This window comes from Lucilia sericata, unplaced genomic scaffold, assembly GCF_015586225.1.
Source record: "Lucilia sericata isolate MDLA Ls3-8-SP2 unplaced genomic scaffold, ASM1558622v1 Contig000622F_arrow, whole genome shotgun sequence".
Lineage (NCBI taxonomy): Eukaryota > Metazoa > Arthropoda > Insecta > Diptera > Calliphoridae > Lucilia > Lucilia sericata.
Window position 1 is genome coordinate 10,244 of NW_023994628.1, and position 19,604 is coordinate 29,847.

The 19,604-nt window shown below is 31.5% G+C and overlaps 7 protein-coding genes across 8 annotated transcripts; 2 read left to right on the plus strand and 5 right to left on the minus strand.

Moving 5' to 3' along the window:
- Positions 1–1,742: 1,742 nt before the first annotated feature.
- LOC119606787 (coenzyme Q-binding protein COQ10, mitochondrial-like) lies at positions 1,743–3,883 on the minus strand. Its single transcript, XM_037960377.1, is given in 4 exon segments — positions 1,743–2,424; positions 2,426–2,465; positions 3,395–3,487; positions 3,657–3,883. Coding segments are annotated over 4 exon segments (612 nt in total). The 5' UTR covers positions 3,722–3,883; the 3' UTR covers positions 1,743–2,010.
- A 76-nt stretch (positions 3,884–3,959) lies between these two features.
- On the plus strand, positions 3,960–6,355 carry LOC119606788 (uncharacterized aarF domain-containing protein kinase 5-like). Its single transcript, XM_037960378.1, has 7 exons — positions 3,960–4,161; positions 4,235–4,852; positions 4,925–5,170; positions 5,223–5,388; positions 5,456–5,807; positions 5,865–6,029; positions 6,093–6,355. The coding sequence occupies exons 1-7, from the start codon at positions 4,147–4,149 to the stop codon at positions 6,211–6,213; spliced, it is 1,683 nt and encodes a 560-aa protein (XP_037816306.1). The 5' UTR covers positions 3,960–4,146; the 3' UTR covers positions 6,214–6,355.
- Positions 6,318–7,004, minus strand: LOC119606789 (UPF0545 protein C22orf39 homolog). The gene is made up of 2 exons (XM_037960379.1): positions 6,835–7,004; positions 6,318–6,776 (listed from the first exon to the last, which is right to left on the minus strand). The coding sequence occupies exons 1-2, from the start codon at positions 6,892–6,894 to the stop codon at positions 6,381–6,383; spliced, it is 456 nt and encodes a 151-aa protein (XP_037816307.1). The 5' UTR covers positions 6,895–7,004; the 3' UTR covers positions 6,318–6,380.
- Positions 7,005–7,602: 598 nt separating this feature from the next.
- On the plus strand, positions 7,603–12,582 carry LOC119606791 (NADH dehydrogenase [ubiquinone] 1 alpha subcomplex subunit 8). Of its 2 annotated transcripts, none has more exons than XM_037960381.1 (5): positions 7,603–7,718; positions 7,789–7,945; positions 8,141–8,316; positions 8,382–8,472; positions 12,252–12,582. In XM_037960381.1, the coding sequence occupies exons 2-5, from the start codon at positions 7,817–7,819 to the stop codon at positions 12,381–12,383; spliced, it is 528 nt and encodes a 175-aa protein (XP_037816309.1). In that variant the 5' UTR covers positions 7,603–7,718; positions 7,789–7,816; the 3' UTR covers positions 12,384–12,582. The 2 variants fall into 2 exon arrangements, with proteins under 2 accessions (XP_037816309.1, XP_037816310.1); XM_037960382.1 differs by having other exon boundaries at positions 7,604–7,675.
- A 142-nt stretch (positions 12,583–12,724) lies between these two features.
- LOC119606792 lies at positions 12,725–13,305 on the minus strand. The gene is made up of 3 exons (XM_037960383.1): positions 13,247–13,305; positions 13,102–13,180; positions 12,725–13,036 (listed from the first exon to the last, which is right to left on the minus strand). The coding sequence occupies exons 1-3, from the start codon at positions 13,303–13,305 to the stop codon at positions 12,725–12,727; spliced, it is 450 nt and encodes a 149-aa protein (XP_037816311.1).
- Positions 13,306–15,950: 2,645 nt separating this feature from the next.
- Positions 15,951–18,348, minus strand: LOC119606784 (RNA-binding protein 28). Its single transcript, XM_037960373.1, has 3 exons — positions 17,666–18,348; positions 16,724–17,563; positions 15,951–16,658 (listed from the first exon to the last, which is right to left on the minus strand). Exons 1-3 carry the CDS (start codon positions 18,227–18,229, stop codon positions 16,056–16,058), a joined length of 2,007 nt encoding a protein of 668 aa, XP_037816301.1. The 5' UTR covers positions 18,230–18,348; the 3' UTR covers positions 15,951–16,055.
- Positions 18,349–18,516: 168 nt separating this feature from the next.
- LOC119606785 lies at positions 18,517–19,457 on the minus strand. Its single transcript, XM_037960374.1, has 3 exons — positions 19,300–19,457; positions 18,885–19,241; positions 18,517–18,816 (listed from the first exon to the last, which is right to left on the minus strand). The coding sequence occupies exons 1-3, from the start codon at positions 19,383–19,385 to the stop codon at positions 18,600–18,602; spliced, it is 660 nt and encodes a 219-aa protein (XP_037816302.1). The 5' UTR covers positions 19,386–19,457; the 3' UTR covers positions 18,517–18,599.
- Between the last annotated feature and the right edge of the window lie 147 nt (positions 19,458–19,604).

Here is a 19,604-nt window from a genome sequence, read left to right on the forward strand (position 1 = left end):
TAGACTATAGACTAGACTATAGACTATATTATAGACTAGACTATTGACTAGACTATAGACTAGACTATAGACTATAACTAGGCTATCGGATTGTCTATAGACTGGACTATGGACTAGACTATAGACTACTCTGTAGCCTACATGCTGGTCTATTAACTACTATGTGGACTACTTATCAAAAGTTTATAAATTGGAAAAAGATTCTATGTAGACCGATTCTCAAATTTGACAGAGATTTCAGTTCCTAAAGAACTTGTTTAATCCGAATTGCATACATATTTTCGTAATTCAGACTTTCGCTCGTCATTTCCGTTTCGCATATGGGTAATCAGATCTCAGCCTTCCAAAGTTTTACGTTTCACTCCTGCTCCTTAGTGGTATAATACTGTTAAGAGGTGTAACTTAAAACATCAAACAAATAATTTGATGTATTGTGAATACAAAAAAAAAAAAAATAAATTTCAAGAAAATCGGAAATATGTATTTGAAACTGTTGCAAAAACTATACTATAAAGGTAGTTATAGTGAACCTAACCCAGTCGATTTCATATGTAGTAAATTTTTTTGAATTTTTTATTGTATCCAACTGGGTATTATGCGTTTGTGCTGATGTTTGTAATATTGGTCGTATACCCACCTTAAAGTATACCAATCGGCTCAGAATCACTTTCTGAGTCGATTTAGCTATGTCCGTACGTTCGTCTATCTGTGTGTACATGTAAAGCTTGTGCTCATGCCAGAGGTGATAAGATAATTAGATGAAATTTGACACATATACTTCTTTTGACACAATGACAAGGCCTATTGGAATTGGTTAAAATCGGTCCATTATTTCGCCTAGTCCCCATACAATCGTTCGAACAATACGTTTAGAAATTACAGAACTAAATATTTTTCTTTAAGTTTTATCTATCCTCACAGAGAACCGCCTGGGTTGAATTCAAAAACACGTCATGTTTTTTTATGTTTTGTTAGCGGATGTATAAGTTTCCGAATAGACCGAACAAAAAAAATTTAGCCTTTATTTACATGATGGTTCTAAACTGTTCCAAATTTATATTATCTGTTTTTTAAAAAATGGTGTAGTTTTTACTATTTAAAATCTTTAACTAAAAGATTTGTTTAATAAATTGTTTGTTCATATCAAATCATTTTCTACTTTTTTTTTAAACTATAGAAAGCTTAAAACTTTTCTATTCCTATTTAATTTTTTTTCTATAATTTTTAATTAAAGCACATTTATAATATATTAAAAAAAAACAAAAACTTAAATTCGTTGTTAAATGCTGTGTAGTTTTTATTGTAGTTACGTAATGAAACGTTTCAGTAGTTAACGTTAAAAAAATAATAATCTTTTAATACATATATTATATGAAACTAAATTAATTGTAATACTAATTATAAAAAGAAAAAAAATTAAGGAATTTTAGAACAATAAATAAATTTTGTAGAAATTATAAAACAAGAAAATGAAAAACCCAACAGAAAAAGAAAACCGATGAAATAAAACTAATTATATATAACGAATTTTCTAAACTCTAAAATAAGGTGGTTTGATTTTGAAACACTTTATTAAACAATATTGTGGATTGATGTGGTTTCTAAAAATCATCAAGGTAAATATTCAAATTTAAAATTATTAAAAAATTATAAACACAAATTTATTTTTGTTACAATTTATTTTTATTTGGTTACAGCAGTTATTAACAATTTATTTTTTTATAAATTAAAAAAAAGAAACTCTCTCGTACAGTCTTTGGTCATCATTTATTTGTAGTTTTTTATTTGAAAAAAAAAAAAATTGCGGCGGTTTTAATTTGTATATTTATAAAAACATATAAAATTTAAAAATGTATTATTTAACTTAAAAAAACATAAAAAATATTTAAAAACAAAACACTGTAATATCTCGTTACATTATTAAACAAATTATTTTAATTCTTTAATTCTTAAATTGTGAATACTCCTATTCAAAGTAGACTTTTAAAACTAAAAAAAATTCTTTTAAGGTCAGGATCGTCTTGAAGTTAAAATGTGTGATTTGATGGAAGCATCTCCGAAACGTTTTTTAGCCTCAGTTATAAAAGCATTTTCCATTTGATCACATATCAAATCAAAGAATAAATTTGCTATATTACTATGCAGTAAAGATTTAAATTCAAACGAAACTTTGAAATCCAATACACAAGACTGTGGTATATCTTTTAAACCGGGACTAAAGCGCCATTCGTTTAGTAAATAATTGAAGAGGCGTCCATCTTTGCATTCGGACGTCACTAAGTTTGGATATTTTAATGTAACATTTGAGGTATAGATTTCGTTAAGTGGTGGAAAGCCTACAATAAGATCCGCTTTAAAACCGTTCGAATGTTCACTATGGACATGGGATTTTTTCACGTATGGCACGAATTTATAATAGTTTTTAAACATCGGAGACCACAGAGTACATTTCATCCATAGAATAGCTGAAAAGACAGGAGTAAAGTAATAAAAAATATGTATATATTAAGATTTGACTATATTCCAGACTATAAAATTGACTACAGACTATACTATAAACCAGATTATAGACTTTACTTTAAACTGAACTATATTTTATACTATAGACTAAACTAGAATAAACTATTGATTAGACTATATACTTTAAAATAGTCTATAGACCAGATTAGAATCTATAGTCTAAACTATAGACTGGACTATAAACAAGACTATAGTCTAAACTATAGATAGAACTATAAACAAGACTATAGACTAGATTAGAGATTAGACTATAGCCTAGATTAAATACTAGACTATAGTTTAAACTATAGACTAAACTTTAGACTAGACTATACTATACTAGATAGACTAGATAGAGAATAGACTACAATATAGACTAGACTAGACTGTAGGCTAGACTACAGACTAGACAATAGAGTAGACAATAGACTAGACTTTAGGCTAGACTATAGACTAGACTATAGACTAGACAATAGACTAGACTATAGATTAGACAATAGACTAGACTACAGATCAATAGACTAGACTATAGATTAGACAATAGACTAGACTATAGGCTAGACTATACTTATTACTGCATGGACTGGACTATAGGTATATATTACATTTAGCCCACTCGGTTGAGTCCATTCAAATTAATAGATTCCCTGCCCCTTAGCATAAAAGAATTTCTCGGTTATCAATCTCCGTAGACTATTATTCATAGTTACCCAGAACAAAAACATCCAAATCCCACACAATTGTGTACCGCATAATATTTGATGACGTTTTAAACTTTTTCTATCATTTCGCGAAAAATATAAATTACAATTGGATGAAAAAATTCCTGAATAGTACCAATCTTAAACATACCACTATATATGTATACACTTACAACATTTAATTTTCCACTCACCCAATTAGTTCCTTCTTATAATAGCCACGATTTTTGTTGGTAATATTACCAAAAGTAAACAAACTCTGCCTGGAGTTGTAGTCTCGTGTAATGCTGAAAAGAAAAATGTTGTAGCACGCTTTATTAGCAATTATTATAATACATAATAATTACATTTCCTTCTAACCTTGACCATGGTCCATACCATTGCCAGTTTAAGGTTATGTAATGTAAATATTTATGAAAATTGGGAGGAATGTAATATTCCCATTTGATAACTTACATTATGCTGCATGATTTACATAAAATATTATGACTGAATCGGGGCGAAGTTAATGTTTTTAGCATAGCTAAGATTTACTTATATTACTAATATTCTATTTAATAATTAAAATAAAACTTATTAAATGTTTTGATTTTTACACAAATAATTATAAACAAATAACAACACAGACACTTTTTTATTTTTGTATAACAAATTTTCTTTCGTACACCTTTACTCACATCACTAATAATTTAGCAAGTAATCGTCTAGAGAAGACAGCTGTCTTTTGTTTACATTTGCAAAACTGTTACACCACAGCTGTTGCAGATAATTGTTGTGTTATTGTTGTTGTTATTGTTGTTGTGTTGATATTTTTTGTGATAAAAACAAGAAAAAGAACTAAATAATTAACAATTAACTATGTATTATTAAAAAGTGATTATTTTATTATTAATTTTTGAAGAACTTAATGTTAATTTGGCAATTTTATTAATTATTAAAACAAAATATGATTTTAAGCAAAGTGAGTTTGTGTTAAACAGAATCTTATATAATGAATTACGGTATAAATTAATAAATTAAAATTTATTTTTTAGTTAAATCTATCTACTAATGGTAAGCTACAATCATTAAATCGTGCTTACCGTTTTACAACAAGAACATTTAAACGACAACCACGTAATCATTATGATAACGCCGCCAAACCTAGACGCGTACCTTTTGTTCCGATCACTTTTGTGACAGCTTTTACTGGCTTTATAGCATACGATGGTTTGATCAATGATTTTACCTATTCAGGGGCTTCCATACGTTTTATGCGTTCCGTTAAGACTGCTTCTCTCATAGCTTTCGACTATTTACTATTGGATGAAAGTGATCCTAATTATGATGACAATATTAATGAAGTACATCAAAGAAGTGCTAATCGTTTACTAGAAACATGTTTATTAAATGGTGGCCTTTATATAAAAGTGGGTCAGGGGTTTGCTGCCATAAATCATATATTGCCCAAAGAATATACAAGTACTTTGATGAAACTACAAGATAAATGTTTGCCCACCAGTAAGGAAGATGTTTTGAAAGTGTTTAAAGAAGTTTTTGGCCACGAGCCGGAATATTTTTATTCCGAATTTGATTACACGCCCAAGGCAGCGGCAAGTATTGCTCAGGTTTTTAAGGCCAAACTTAAAAATGGTCAAGATGTGGCTGTAAAGGTAAGAAATATGGCAAATAACAAAAAATCATAAAATATTTTTTTAAGTCTTCATTTTTGTTGCAATTTTTAGGTCCAATATAGTGATTTACAAAAACGTTTTGTTAGCGATTTGGGCACTATTATCCTACTTCATGATGTTATAGAATTCTTTTTTAAAAGTTATAATTTCGGTTGGATATTGCGAGATGTACGCAAAAACTTAGTGCAAGAATTAAATTTCATTAACGAGGGTAAAAACTTGGAAAGATGTGCAAATGACTTGAAACAATTTAAATTTGTGCATATACCAAAAGTCTATTGGCCGGAGACAAGAACGGTAAGTTGTGTTGCTATTGAAATGACCAGAAATTTAACATAATTTATTTTAGAGAGTTTTAACATTGGAATGGATAGATGGTATCAAAATTGGTGATGTGGAAAAACTCAAGAACAATCATTTAAATCTAAAAGATGTTGACAAGAAACTATTTCAAATGTTTGCCGAGCAAATATTCAGTTCTGGCTTTGTGCATGCTGATCCACATGCCAGTAATAGTAAGTGGCAAATACTAAATTAAAGAAAACAAATGGAATCTAATATAACTTTAAAATTTATATTTAGTTTTTGTGCGTAAAAGTGGTAAAACTGGTAAAGCTGAAATTGTACTCCTAGATCATGGTTTATATGAGGAATTGCCCGCCAACGTTAGAGCACCTTTATGTGAATTCTGGGAAGCTACCGTTTTACGTGATGAAAAGGCTATGGCAAAGGCAGCCCATAAGTTGGGTATAAAAGATCATATGAAATTTGCCGAAGTTTTATTTCAACAACCCATACGTATACATGGTGGCACTATTAAAACAAAATTAAATGAAGAGGACATTAAGTATATGCAAATGATTGCACAAAAAAATTTTGAATTAATAATGTCCACTCTAAAGGAAATGCCCCGCAATATGTTATTTGTCGTCCGGTATTTATTTGCTTGCATATTTTTTTTTAAACAAATATTAATTTATTTTAATTACAGAAATCTGAATACGGTTAGAGCTATTGGTCGTATGCATGGAGATGTAGTAGATAGACCTCGTGTAATGGCCCACCATGCACAAAAATGTATATACAAGAATTACAACTCCTTTAGAGGTTATTTTGTGTGGCTGTTTCGTAGATTGTATTTTGAATATTCTTTGTGGTAAATTACTTGAATTAAAATTAGTTGTAATGTGAGTTTAAATTTATTTTCATTAATTTTCAGGACATATTCCTTTAGACGTTCCTGCTTAAGTTTATATTTAAATGTTTTATATAAACTTGGTAGAGCTCCCGCCTCAGCTAGTACTATATTAAACAGCCTTAATCCTCAAACTGCTCAATAATTAAACGTGTTGTTTTTGCTTTTTGTACTATACCTAAGTTAAAAAGATTTACGAGGCTATTGTTTTACGTACGTTATGTTTGTAAATAATTAAACATAAATAAATTTTGTTGTGGGTTTGTATTTTTGTAGAAAACCTGAAAGTGTTCTTTTTATTTTTTTACTTTACTACATTATCGAACAATAAGATTTTTCATCTTGCGCGGGAACTTTTCCTTCCATTTCCAATTGCTTTAATTGCAAGTAGGAATTTTCATTTTTCTTTTCCATCCATTCTGGCAAAGGTTTAGACCAGTCTTCTGGCGGTGACTTTCTCTTCTCCCATACAGTATTCGCATAGTGACCATGAAAACGTTTTAAACGGCGTTCTTCTTCGCTTTTAATGACAGCAACACCAGCATCTACATCATTACCATTCGAATCACGATATTTTACACAATTGTTGTAATCCGTTTGCCATTGTGTGCAGTCTGTATTTTGTCCATTGATAAAATATTGATGGAATCGTGCTTTGAAACTAGTGCAATCATCATATTCGTCTTTGTATACCGCGCAGGGTCTTATCTGAAGGAAATATTATAAATTATATTGTTTTAAAGTCTACTTATTTTTTGGAACATACCGCCCATTCGTCTTTCAATATAGTTTGGTTATCATTGGCATTAATATCCTTTTCTGTCATAATTCCTGATATATTTTGGCAGTTATTTAACACTTTACTATTGTATTACTGCTAAATGGGAGAGGAAAATAGAACAGCAATGTTTACATTTTAAATGTAACAGCTGTTAGAGCTGCCAGAAATTGAAATAGTACTATATTACCAGATTGCAATATTTTACAACGTTAAAACTGAAATTGTAATATTTAAAATCAAATATACCATCCAAATCGGCTCAGATTTTTTATTTCTTTTCGTGCTTAGTACTTGTAACAAAAAGTCTATAACCGCTCATATAAAAGTGGCCGTAATTCGAAAAGTTACCCATATATGCACACAAGTGTGTACCATAAGCTTTCATTTGATACCTATAATGCATCCTTGTGAGTACATTTACTACAATACTGGCATAATTTGAAATTCGAAGTTTGTAAACTGTATATTCCAAAATATGCGCCAAAACTGAAATTCACATTTTCTCATATATTTAATAAGTAAACATTTTGTTAGAAACATATTGACCTATACTTAGCTTATTTAACTGGTTTTATGTTTATAATTCGATAATTTGTTTAAAAAATATTTCAGAAATAGTAAAAAGTCATAAAACATTTAAAATAGTTTTTCTCAAAATGTCTTAAATGATCTTTATATTAATACTTTTATAACGGTAATCGATTTCGACGGCTACCAATATTAATGAGTGAGTACTCATTACTTTATTTCGCTAGTCAGGCAACTCTCACCTAATGTTATGACATTTCTAATAAAAAAATCTACAGCTGTTTTTCTAGTTCAGCTGGTAAGAACAAGCATTTAACAATTTTTTTCTTGGCACTTTCTTGGTAAAATCAAGAAAATTCTGTTAATTTACATTTAAATCTCTAATATTTAGTTTATTTTCCATTCCAATAGTTATAAAAAGCTTGTGTAAAGCCCAAACATGGTGGTCACCAACGATACAAAGCTGCCCACAGAGGAGGAATTGACGGTTCAAGAATTGAATTTGTCTACCGCAGCTTTACGTGCCGGAGCCTTTCATTTGGGCAAAGCTTGCGAATTTCAGAATAATGTAAGTATTTTTCGATACATACTAATTATATAATTATGTTTTTAGTCTTAAACAAGAAATTATTTTGGAATTTATAAGGATTTTAGCCTTAAAACCAAGTTATATAATTTTTGGTGTCTCGTAAAGACCTAACCTCAATATGGTTTGACAGCTTTTCATATAAAAAGTTTGTTTATGTTTTTTTTTTTCGAACAGGAATTCATGTTATGTCGCCAAGAATTAGATGATCCCAGAGCCTGTTTGAATGAGGGTAAGGCTGTGACCAGCTGTGCCATGGACTTTTTCCGCAAAGTTAAGAAAAGCTGCCATGAAGAATTCATGCAATATGCTACTTGCTTAGATAAATCAAGTGGCACTATGTCTTTTAGCCAGTAAGTTCCGTTGGTATTTTAAATCAACCCCTTATATTTAAAAACTGTTATATTTTAATTTATAGCTGCCGCAAGACACAAGGTGTGTTTGATAAGTGTGTTAAGGATACTTTGGACATTGATCGTCCAGATTACGGTTATTTCTCTAGAGCTAAGGTGAGTTTTTTGTCGGTAGTTTTTGATCGATATTGATAAGATTAGGTTCAGCATCAACTGAGAACTGAACTAGAACTGAACTAGAACTGAACTTGAACTAGAACTGAACTAGAACTGAACTAGAACTGAACTAGAACTGAACTAGAACTGAACTAGAACTGAACTAGAACTGAACTAGAACTAGAACTGAACTAGAACTGAACTAGAACTGAACTAGAACTGAACTAGAACTGAACTAGAACTGAACTAGAACTGAACTAGACTGAACTAGAACTGAACTAGAACTGAACTAGAACTGAACTAGAACTGAACTAGAACTGAACTAGAACTGAACTAGAACTGAACTAGAACTGAACTAGAACTGAACTAGAACTGAACTAGAACATGAACTAGAACATGAACTAGAACTAGAACTAGAACATGAACTAGAACAGAACTAGAACAGAACTAGAACAGAACTAGAACAGAACTAGAACAGAACTAGAACAGAACTAGAACAGAACTAGACAGAACTAGAACAGAACTAGAACAGAACTAGACAGAACTAGAACAGAACTAGAACAGAACTAGAACAGAACTAGAACAGAACTAGAACAGAACTAGAACAGAACTAGAACAGAACTAGAACAGAACTAGAACAGAACTAGAACAGAACTAGAACAGAACTAGAACAGAACTAGAACAGAACTAGAACAGAACTAGAACAGAACTAGAACAGAACTAGAACAGAACTAGAACAGAACTAGAACTAGAACTAGAACTAGAACTGAACTAGAACTGAACTAGAACTGAACTAGAACTGAACTAGAACTGAACTAGAACTGAACCAGAACTGAACTAGAACTGAACTAGAACTGAACTAGAACTGAACTAGAACTGAACTAGAACTGAACTAGAACTGAACTAGAACTGAACTAGAACTGAACTAGAACTGAACTAGAACTGAACTAGAACTGAACTAGAACTGAACTAGAACTGAACTAGAACTGAACTAGAACTGAACTAGAACTGAACTAGAACTTAAGGCGAAATTAGATGTACAATTACCTAATATTATAAATAAGCTGCCAACCAATTTGTTAAACATACAATATAAGTATAAGAAAAAGAATGAGATTAAAAAATTTTACTTAAGTTCGCAACAAGAATAAGTTCTAAATACTAATTATATATATATATATATAAATTTTTGACCTACAGAAAAGCCAACAATGGCTTCGTGGGTCCTCAATTAATAATATTATAAATTTTCATTTAAATCAATGTAATCTTTTTAAATTAATGTAATATGAATTTATATCTTAATGTTAAATAAATAAAAAAAAAAAAAAAAAAGTTCTAGTTCAGTTCTAGTTCAGTTCTAGTTCTGTTCTAGTTCTGTTCTAGTTCTGTTCAAGTTCTGTTAAAGTTCTGTTCTAGTTCTGTTCTAGTTCTGTTCTAGTTCTGTTCTAGTTCTGTTCTAGTTCTGTTCTAGTTCTGTTCTAGTTCTGTTCTAGTTCTGTTCTAGTTTTGTTCTAGTTCTGTCTAGAACTGTTCTGTTCTAGTTCATTTCTAGTTCTGTTCTAGTTCTAGTTCTGCTCTAGTTCTAGTTCTGTTCTAGTTCTGTTCTAGTTCTGTTCTAGTTCTGTTCTAGTTCTGTTCTAGTTCTGTTCTAGTTCTGTTCTAGTTCTGTTCTAGTTCTGTTCTAGTTCTGTTCTAGTTCTGTTCTAGTTCTGTTCTAGTTCTGTTCTAGTTCTGTTCTAGTTCTGTTCTAGTTCTGTTCTAGTTCTGTTCTAGTTCTGTTCTAGTTCTGTTCTAGTTCTGTTCTAGTTCTGTTCTAGTTCTGTTCTAGTTCTGTTCTAGTTCTGTTCTAGTTCTGTTTCTAGTTCTGTTCTAGTTCTGATTCTAGTTCTGTTCTAGTTCTGTTCTAGTTCTGTTCTAGTTCTGTTCTAGTTCTGTTCTAGTTCTGTTCTAGTTCTGTTCTAGTTCTGTTCTAGTTCTGTTCTAGTTCGTTCTAGTTCTGTTCTAGTTCTGTTCTAGTTCTGTTCTAGTTCTGTTCTAGTTTCTGTTCTAGTTCTGTTCTAGTTCTGTTTCTAGTTCTGTTCTAGTTCTGTTCTAGTTCTGTTCTAGTTCTGTTCTAGTTCTGTTCTAGTTCTGTTCTAGTTCTGTTTCTAGTTCTGTTCTAGTTCTGTTCTAGTTCTGTTCTAGTTCTGTTCTAGTTCTGTTCTAGTTCTGTTTCTAGTTTCTGTTCTAGTTCTGTTCTAGTTCTGTTCTAGTTCTGTTCTAGTTCTGTCTAGTTCTGTTCTAGTTCTGTCTAGTTCTGTTCTAGTTCTGTTCTAGTCTTTCTAGTATCTGTTCTAGTTCTGTCCTAGTTCTATTCCTAGTTCTGTTCTAGTTCTGTTCTAGTTCAGTTCTAGTTCAGTTCTAGTTCAGTTCAAGTTCTGTTCTAGTTCTGTTCTAGTTCTGTTCTAGTTCTGTTCAAGTTCTGTTCTAGTTCTGTTCTAGTTCTGTTCTAGTTCTGTTCTAGTTCTGTTCTGTTCTAGTTCTGTTCTAGTTCTGTTCTAGTTCTGTTCTAGTTCTGTTCTAGTTCTGTTCTGTTCTAGTTCTGTTCTAGTTCTGTTCTAGTTCTGTTCTGTTCTGTTCTAGTTCTGTTCTAGTTCTGTTCAAGTTCTGTTCTAGTTCTGTTCTAGTTCTGTTCTAGTTCTGTTCTAGTTCTGTTCTAGTTCTGTTCTGTTCTAGTTCTGTTCTAGTTCTGTTCTAGTTCTGTTCTGTTCTAGTTCTGTTCTGTTCTAGTTCTGTTCTAGTTCTGTTCTAGTTCTGTTCTAGTTCTGTTCTAGTTCTGTTCTGTTCTAGTTCTGTTCTAGTTCTGTTCTAGTTCTGTTCTAGTTCTGTTCTAGTTCCTTTCTGTTCTAGTTCTGTTCTAGTTCTGTTCTAGTTCTGTTAGTCTGTTCTAGTTCTGTTCTAGTTCTGTTCTAGTTCTGTTCTAGTTCTGTTCTAGTTCAGGTTCTAGTTCAGTTCTAGTTTCAGTTCAGTTCAAGTTCAGTTCTAGTTCTGCTCTAGTTCAGTTCTGGATCTGTTCTATTTCTTCTTCCATTTAAACTAAATATTTTTCTATTAATTTATCTTTTACCTTGTTTATCGCTTCCTGCATATTACTCGTGTTAATAATTAAACAATTTATTCTTAAATATTTCATTAAATAAAATAACCCTTGAGCTTTTACAAAAAAAAAAAAAAAAAAAAAAAAAAAAAAAAAAAAAAAAAAAAACTAGAACTGAACTAGAACTGAACTAGAACTGAACTAGAACTGAACTGAACTGAACTAGAACTGAACTAGAACTGAACTAGAACTGAACTAGAACTGAACTAGAACTGAACTAGAACTGAATTAGAACTGACTTAGAACTGACTTAGAACTGAACTAGAACTGAACTAGAACTGAACTAGAACTGAACTAGAACTGAACTAGAACTGAACTAGAACTGAACTAGAACTGAACTAGAACTGAACTAGAACTGAACTAGAACTGAACTAGAACTGAACTAGAACTGAACTAGAACTGAACTAGAACTGAACTAGAACAGAACTAGAACTGAACTAGAACTGAACTAGAACTGAACTAGAACTGAACTAGAACTGAACTAGAACTGAACTAGAACTGAACCAGAACTGAACTAGAACTGAACTAGAACTGAACTAGAACTGAACTGGAACTGAATAAAGATACATATATAAGATACATATATAAGATACCATCTTTTCAATCATTTACAACTATTTTACATTTATTTCCTTTTTAGATTCATAACACTGCTCGTCCAGCTCCTCCTAAACCCGAAAAGAAAGTCTATCCAGATGCTACTCCTGGTTTGCCCGATGATTATCCCAAACCACCAGCAAAGTACGGTTCTCGTTTCCATTGGTTAGAATAAATTCAAAATATATTACTAAACCAATATCTGCTATATGTTTAAATTAAATAATTTTGTTAAACAAACTTTAATTAAAAAATAACCACTAGAAAAGAAACAACAACAGCATCTCGAGTAATAAAATTTTGTTGATGTATTACACAGTAAAAAAAGAGTTGAAAGTAAAAGAAGGTATTTAGTAAATGAATTGAAACAAAAACTATTTTTTTTAATCATATATGATTGCTTACTTTATTTATGTAATTAATTGAAAAGTATTACAAAAATGTATATATTTTATCACACTAACTTACAGACTACGTTATACGTTCATTTTTAAAGATTTTAGAAGTCATTAAGAATTAATTACGGCCGCCCTGTTTCATTAGGCAGCCCTTAACTGTTTCCATAATTTTCAAATATTGATTATTTAAGCAGCAGCCGCAATAGTTTACCGACAAACGACCGCAGCCTTCAATGCGTCTATGCAGGGGCATATTCTGATAGTATACCCAATGTATGGCTTCTTCACCCAATATTAAAAGAATCTTATCGAAACGGTAACCGTTAATGGTAAATAAATTAGCATTGCCCGAAGTTATGTTCCATTCACAGTAGCGCACACTTATATTAGAGGGTATTTTTGATTTCTCTCTAGACATTATGCGATCAAACTAAAAATAAAGAACGAAATGTTTTTAAGTAAAAATGTATATTGAAGACTCTTAATAAAACTTACCCAATCACGAACTTGAGTCATGGAGCCACTAGGTGAATGCTTCTTGCGAGTCAATGTAATTCTAGGATATTGAGGATGACTGTAAAAATAATTTATTATTCATTAACTAGTTCACAAATATTGAAATAAAAAAATGTTTACTTACATAAAGGGCAAAAAGGTTAATTTTAAAATAACAAATTCAACTTTGTCTTGTGGGGCCATTTTTAAAAGGAAAAATAAAAAAATTATTTAATTTAATTGCAACTTGAGCAAATTTTTAGCTGTTTACTGTGCTAAGCACGTTTTGGTTGTGTATGATAATTTCGAAATTCTTTAGTCTTTTATACTTCAAAATCTTTGCAAACAAAATTTAGGTACACATACTAATTGTGTCTATTTCCCTAAATGCCGTTTAAGTGTTTTATGATTTATTGGGAATTTCTTCAAATTAACATGCGCTTTTAGGTAACAAAATTTCTTTTCTAACGGCTGCATTAAAAGTTATTTTGAAAATCCTTTCTATATTTCTCGGGAAATTACAGGTAAAATTGCACACACATGCTAATAAAATGCATATGGTTGACAAATTTTTCGAACAGAACTATATTTTTGTAATAAACATAAAAAAAGAACATTCCAATGATTTAGAATGAGCATTTAAACTATGTGGATTAATGTTTTAAATGCGGGAAAATCCTGATATGATCTTTAATATCCTACTAAATATTTTAAATCTAATTACAATTTGCAAAAATCAAACACTTTTCGAGATAGATCTTAAATGTCATATTTACGGGAAAATATTTAGGACAGTTACATACATATGTATACAATTTCGATTTACTATAGAATAGTATACACATATAAGTCTGGACTATAGAATAGTCTGTAGTCTGGACTATAGATAGTCTATAATCTGGACTATAAAATAGTCTATATTCTGGTCTAAAGAATAGTCTATAGTCTGGACTATAAAATAGTCTATAGTCTGGACTATAGAATAGTCCATAGTCTGGACTATAGAATAGTCTATAGTCTGGACTATAGAATAGTCTATAGTCTGGACTATAGAATAGTCTATAGTCTGGACTATAGAATAGTCTATAGTCTGGACTATAGAATAGTCTATAGTCTGGACTATAGAATAGTCTATAGTCTGGACTATAGAATAGTCTATAGTCTGGACTATAGAATAGTCTATAGTCTGGACTATAGAATAGTCTATAGTCTGTACTATAGAATAGTCTATAGTCTGGACTATAGAATAGTCTATAGTCTGGACTATAGAATAGTCTGTAGTCTGGACTATAGAATAGTCTATAGTCTGGACTATAGAATAGTCTATAGTCTGGACTATAGAATAGTCTATAGTCTGGACTATAGAATAGTCTATAGTCTGGACTATAGAATAGTCTATAGTCTGGACTATAGAATAGTCTATAGTCTGGACTATAGAATAGTCTATAGTCTGGACTATAGAATAGTCTATAGTCTCGGCTATAGAATAGTCTATAGTCGGGACTATAGAATAGTATATATTGTAGTCTATAGAATAGTTATAACCTGGACGATAGAATAGTCTTTTGGGTGGAGGCTACAGTGAGGATTCCTATCTTCTGTCACAATTATATCCTGATCCGAAGCTGAACCATTTATTTTATCTTTCTCTTCTTGTTTCTACTTCTCTTCTTGTTTCTAGAAACCTATTAACATGCGTACAGACAGACAGAAAATAGACATAGCTTAATCGGATTCAGAATTTATACATAAACTTTATAGAATCGGTAAATTATATTGTGAAAATTACAAACGCAATAATAAACTCTGTTTATCCCCTTCTCATAACGGTATAGAATTTAAAACAAGTAAGAAAGTATAGTCGGGCGTGACCGACCATATGATACCCTACACCAGTTAAGAATATTAAATGTGATTTATTTTTCATAATAAAGCATTTATCTTCAATATTCCCTTGTTCCGATACATTTAAGCAATTTAATGGATGAAAAACTAATTTTCTGAAAGAGGCTTTATATGGGGGCTAGGGGCAAATATGGACCAAGCCCGATAAAATTTTGTGAATATATTTATATTGACATAATATTTTATTGTGCTGAATTTCATCGCGATATTTGTGTTTATAAGCTAATTTGGGACATTCAAGTAATTTTCTGAAGGGGACTTTGTATGGGAGCTAGGGTCAAATGTGGCCCGATCTTTATGAAATTTGGCAGGGTCATCAAGACTTCTATAAAACTTAGCTGTGCCGTATTTTATCGATATATCTGTATATTTAACATAATTATGAGCTCAGAAGCCCTTTTCGGGGGGGTTCTGTTCTATGGGGGCTAGGTGAAATAATGGACCGATTTTAACCATTTTCAATAGGCTTCGTCCTTAGGTCAAATAAAACGTGCGTGCCAAATTTCATCTAATTATCTTGAAAATTGCGACCTGTACCTTGCGCACAAGGTTTACATGGACAGCCAGCCAGCCAGCCAGACGGACGGACGGACAGACGGACATAGCTTAATCGACTCAGAAAACGATTCTAAGCCGATTGGTATACTTTAAGGTGGGTATAGGACGAATATTTTTGTATGTTACAAACATCAGCACAAACCCAATATACCCTCCCCACTAAAGTGGTGTATAAATAGAAGTGGTTTCATTGCGAAAAAAGTTGTCGTTTTACTTTTCCGAAGGAGCAAAATAAATACAAAAATAAGTACATTTACCATTATGATGGAATTCTGTTGAATACAAAAGTTTTCAATTTCATATTAAAAGTTTATTCTTTCTTTAGTCCTTTATTCTTGCAGTAATATCCATATATTTTCTATTAAAACTTGTACTGAAAAGATTTGTTTTATGTATATAGATTATTATTTATTATATTTTCTTTATAATTTCATTTGTATTTACAAAACAATTAACATATTAAATAAAATAAAAATCTTAATATCAAACTACTATTCTTGATACCATTTAGTGCGTTTTGGTTTTTTGCCCGGATTGATGGGACCAGTACCACCCTCATTGGCACGTTTATCCAACATTTGTTTATATTTATTTACCAGAGGCATTAGTTCATCCTTTTCCACTTTGCGACCCTGTTTTGGTCTTATTTCAGCTTTACGCTCAGCCAAATGAGTTTGTTTGATTTTTTGTTGTTTCCTCTTTTTCTTTTCGCTATTAACACGTTTCATATGATCTTGCGATTGTTCTTTGATTTTCTTAAAGGAACGCATGCGCAAGACAGTGCCAGGTTTAGCTTCTGTGCCCACATAATTGTCTTCTATATGGGTAGAGGGTTTATTGTTTGGTTTATTTTTAGCCGCTCTAGATTCTTCAAGTTTCTTAATGTGTTTCTTGAGTTTTTCTTTGTCGTCGGATTGTGGTCCTCGGTGTTGTGGTTTTGGTGGGAATTTGCCTTCACGTTTTTGTTGTTTCAAAGCTTTGCGTTTTTCAAGTTTTTCCTTAAAGGTGGGATTATTCAGTTTAGATTTCTCCTCGCGTTTCTCTTTAACCTTATGCACAGCACGATCTTCAATACTAAAGGCAACTATGGGACGCTGTAAAAGTAAAACAATAATATAAAATAATGAAGTTTTATACGAAAATGTAAAAAGAAACTTACATGTTGGGTGCCAAATATTTTGGGGTTATTATTTAGTTTTCTCAAAGCTATCAAGGCCTCTTGATGACTATTGAAAGACATGAAACCAAAACCTTTCGACTTGCCTTTGGGATGTTCGGGTGTTATTCTATTTTCACGCATTACACGGCACTCGTGAGGCTTAAAACCTGTATAGGCCACTACCATGTCTTTTAGATTGTCATTGTCATAATTGAGTGGCAAATTGTGTATGGACAAACGATTGCGTGAAACAAAACGATTTAAATTTTTCAAAACTTGTGTTTTGATTTGTTCCAATTTATGCCTTTTATTCATATCTGAGGCAGAAACACCTTCGGCTGCTTTTGAATTTGCCATAATAAGACCTTCTCTGGCCAAATACAAATTACGCGAGTCTTTGCCATCATTCTTTTTATCCTTTTCAGCTTGTTGTTGACGCACTTCCTCTTTACTAAGAGCCGGATAAGGTTCTAGAACTTGATCCATTAAAACAAATTCGCTAGCTGCTTGTAAACACAAATCAGCAGATTCTTTTGTCTTGAATTTTACAAATGCAGTGCCCTTTGAATGTCCCGATATATGATCACGATTTATTATGCTATAGTATACCGGGCCAAATTTACGACAAACTTTACGTAAGTCTGTATCTTCTGCGTCAAAGGGTACATTCTTGATAAAGATCGTACAACCTTCCTGAACATCGTTGGAAATATGCTTTTCTTTCTTTACATTGTTGATGTCTAATTTAGATTTAACATCCTTTTTGTCTTCATCATCTTCTTCGTCGTCATCATCTTCATCGTCGTCATCATCTTCTTCGTCATCGTCATCCTCATCATCCTAAAAAATAAAATATTTTTCATTAAAACAAAAATCTAGTTTTCTATTCTAAATCATCATCAATATAAAGTTTTTAAGCTTACTTTAAATGTCTCATCTTACCTCTTCTTCAGCCTCACTACAGCTTTCTCCACTATTATTTTCATCATCACTATCCTCATCATCTACTTTATGGTCACCCTCTTCATCATTTTTACTATCCTTCTCTGACGTTATTTCGTCTTCATCTTTCACTTCCAATTTGGGTTTCTTTTCTTCCGGTTCTTCTTTTAATCCCTTTTTGGACACATATTCATTTTTACCCAAGGCCCAATCGATAAATATACTACGGCCCAAAAATTCTTTACCATTACCTTTTAAAATAGCTTTTGTGGCCTGATTAATGGTTTCGTATTGTACAAAAGCACAGCCCACCAGCTTGCCATCGGCACGTTTTAACAGATTCACATCTTCCAATTTACCCCATTGTTCAAAGTGTTTGCGTAGAAGTTCCTCTGTTGATTTATAACTAATATTGCGGACAATAAGACGAGCACGCTTTTTCTGTCGACGTTCTTTTTCTTCTTTCTGCTGTTGAACTCTAAAGGGATTCCGCCTTTTGGGAGCCTTATCTGCAGAAGTCTGTTGACTCTCTTGTGTTTCTTCTGTGGTTTCTTGTAATTCCATATTGGAACTTTTTTATATAGAATTTTAAAAACAAAAATTAATCGAAATTTAAAAGTGCTGTGATATTTTTCTATAAAAAATTGAATGAAAACAATAATTTGTTTGACAGTTCTGACAGCACGTGGAGCATGACACTTAGCGTTAACAGCGCCATCTAGTGTTAAATTAAAACTATATCACCACAGGGTGTACAAAATAATTAATACTTTAACTTAAGACGAATTTATTGTAGATGATATCAGTGATATATTTATTCTACTTTTTATACATGGATTTGACAGCATTAGTTCTGCTAAAACATTTTTATATATAGAGTTTGACAGTCTCAGTATAAAATATTATTTATCCAATATAATCATATGACCTTATCTTAGTTTTGTTTAAATTTTTCTTCATTTTCGCTCATTTGATGAAATTCTGAAGGGGTTTTAAAATAATCCTCCAATAACAATGATGTCTTGTTGCCCAATTTATAAGTTGCATTATTCCAAGGGCTGAAAGTGTAATAAACTGCTTTTACTTGTCCCTTTTTAAATTGATGCTGTGTTATATTCATGGGTAGTTGAGAATGATAAATGGCCAAATATCTAAAATCAAAATATGGATATTTAAAAGAAATTTACAAAATTTTGTTTCCTTCCTCAAAATGACTTACTTTTCTTGATCCTTATATATTCTCAAGGGAAACATGGACACCACAAAACGCATAACAGCATTTATAGCCATAAAACCAAGTGCAAAATAATAGATATCTTCACTGCTCATTGCCAGAGTAGTATCGAGCGGCTCCAGTATTGGTTGGTTACTGGCATATTGATAAATGGCAGCAGTACCGATTAAAGAAGCTGTTATGGTGGAGACATGCATAGACCAGGCTACATATGATTCCATAGGTGCTCGATAGATTAATTGATAATTTTGTGGTACTCTATCCTTTTCCAGATAACGTTTCTCTTTTTCTTTGCTCGATCGAGCTAGTTTTTGATTCAACCATAACAATGAAGGCGTTGTGCTAAAATATAAGGTTTTGTATTTATGGTTTTCGTCTAATTTTATTTGGGAAATATTACCTTATATTCCTTTCACTTAAGCTGATGGTATTTGTGATTTTTAATATCTTTGGCAGCGAATTTCTTAAATTTAATAATAAAGCCATTATTATGCGAAATTATGTGAGTAGTGAGTGCGAGAGAGAGAGGTTATGTTTATTTGTTTACATTTTTTTTTGGACAAAACAGCTGCTTGAATAAAAGCTGCCAGATCTACGAAAAACAGTGTAAACAAACCAGCGGAAATTAAATAACGTTTAATCTGTAACTAAATAAATGAGTTTTCTTTATTAATTTTTAACGAAATTTGTATAAATCCTAGAAAA

Coding starts and splice junctions, on each gene's coding strand:
- LOC119606788 (XM_037960378.1), top strand. Junction 5,389..5,455: donor TGATCCACATGCCAGTAATA/GTAAGTGGCAAA, acceptor ATTTATATTTAG/TTTTTGTGCGTAAAAGTGGT. Junction 6,030..6,092: donor TATTTTGAATATTCTTTGTG/GTAAATTACTTG, acceptor ATTAATTTTCAG/GACATATTCCTTTAGACGTT.
- LOC119606789 (XM_037960379.1), bottom strand. CDS start 6,894: ATGACAGAAAAGGATATTAATGCCAATGATAACCAAACTATATTGAAA. Junction 6,777..6,834: donor TATTGAAAGACGAATGGGCG/GTATGTTCCAAA, acceptor TATTTCCTTCAG/ATAAGACCCTGCGCGGTATA.
- LOC119606792 (XM_037960383.1), bottom strand. CDS start 13,305: ATGGCCCCACAAGACAAAGTTGAATTTGTTATTTTAAAATTAACCTTT. Junction 13,181..13,246: donor TTAACCTTTTTGCCCTTTAT/GTAAGTAAACAT, acceptor TTATTTTTACAG/TCATCCTCAATATCCTAGAA. Junction 13,037..13,101: donor TGACTCAAGTTCGTGATTGG/GTAAGTTTTATT, acceptor CTTTATTTTTAG/TTTGATCGCATAATGTCTAG.
- LOC119606785 (XM_037960374.1), bottom strand. CDS start 19,385: ATGGCTTTATTATTAAATTTAAGAAATTCGCTGCCAAAGATATTAAAA. Junction 19,242..19,299: donor TTAAGTGAAAGGAATATAAG/GTAATATTTCCC, acceptor CTTATATTTTAG/CACAACGCCTTCATTGTTAT. Junction 18,817..18,884: donor ATATATAAGGATCAAGAAAA/GTAAGTCATTTT, acceptor TTTTGATTTTAG/ATATTTGGCCATTTATCATT.
- LOC119606791 (XM_037960381.1), top strand. CDS start 7,817: ATGGTGGTCACCAACGATACAAAGCTGCCCACAGAGGAGGAATTGACG. Junction 7,946..8,140: donor CTTGCGAATTTCAGAATAAT/GTAAGTATTTTT, acceptor TTTTTCGAACAG/GAATTCATGTTATGTCGCCA. Junction 8,317..8,381: donor GGCACTATGTCTTTTAGCCA/GTAAGTTCCGTT, acceptor TTTAATTTATAG/CTGCCGCAAGACACAAGGTG.
- LOC119606784 (XM_037960373.1), bottom strand. CDS start 18,229: ATGGAATTACAAGAAACCACAGAAGAAACACAAGAGAGTCAACAGACT. Junction 17,564..17,665: donor GTAGTGAGGCTGAAGAAGAG/GTAAGATGAGAC, acceptor TTTATTTTTTAG/GATGATGAGGATGACGATGA. Junction 16,659..16,723: donor AAATATTTGGCACCCAACAT/GTAAGTTTCTTT, acceptor TTACTTTTACAG/CGTCCCATAGTTGCCTTTAG.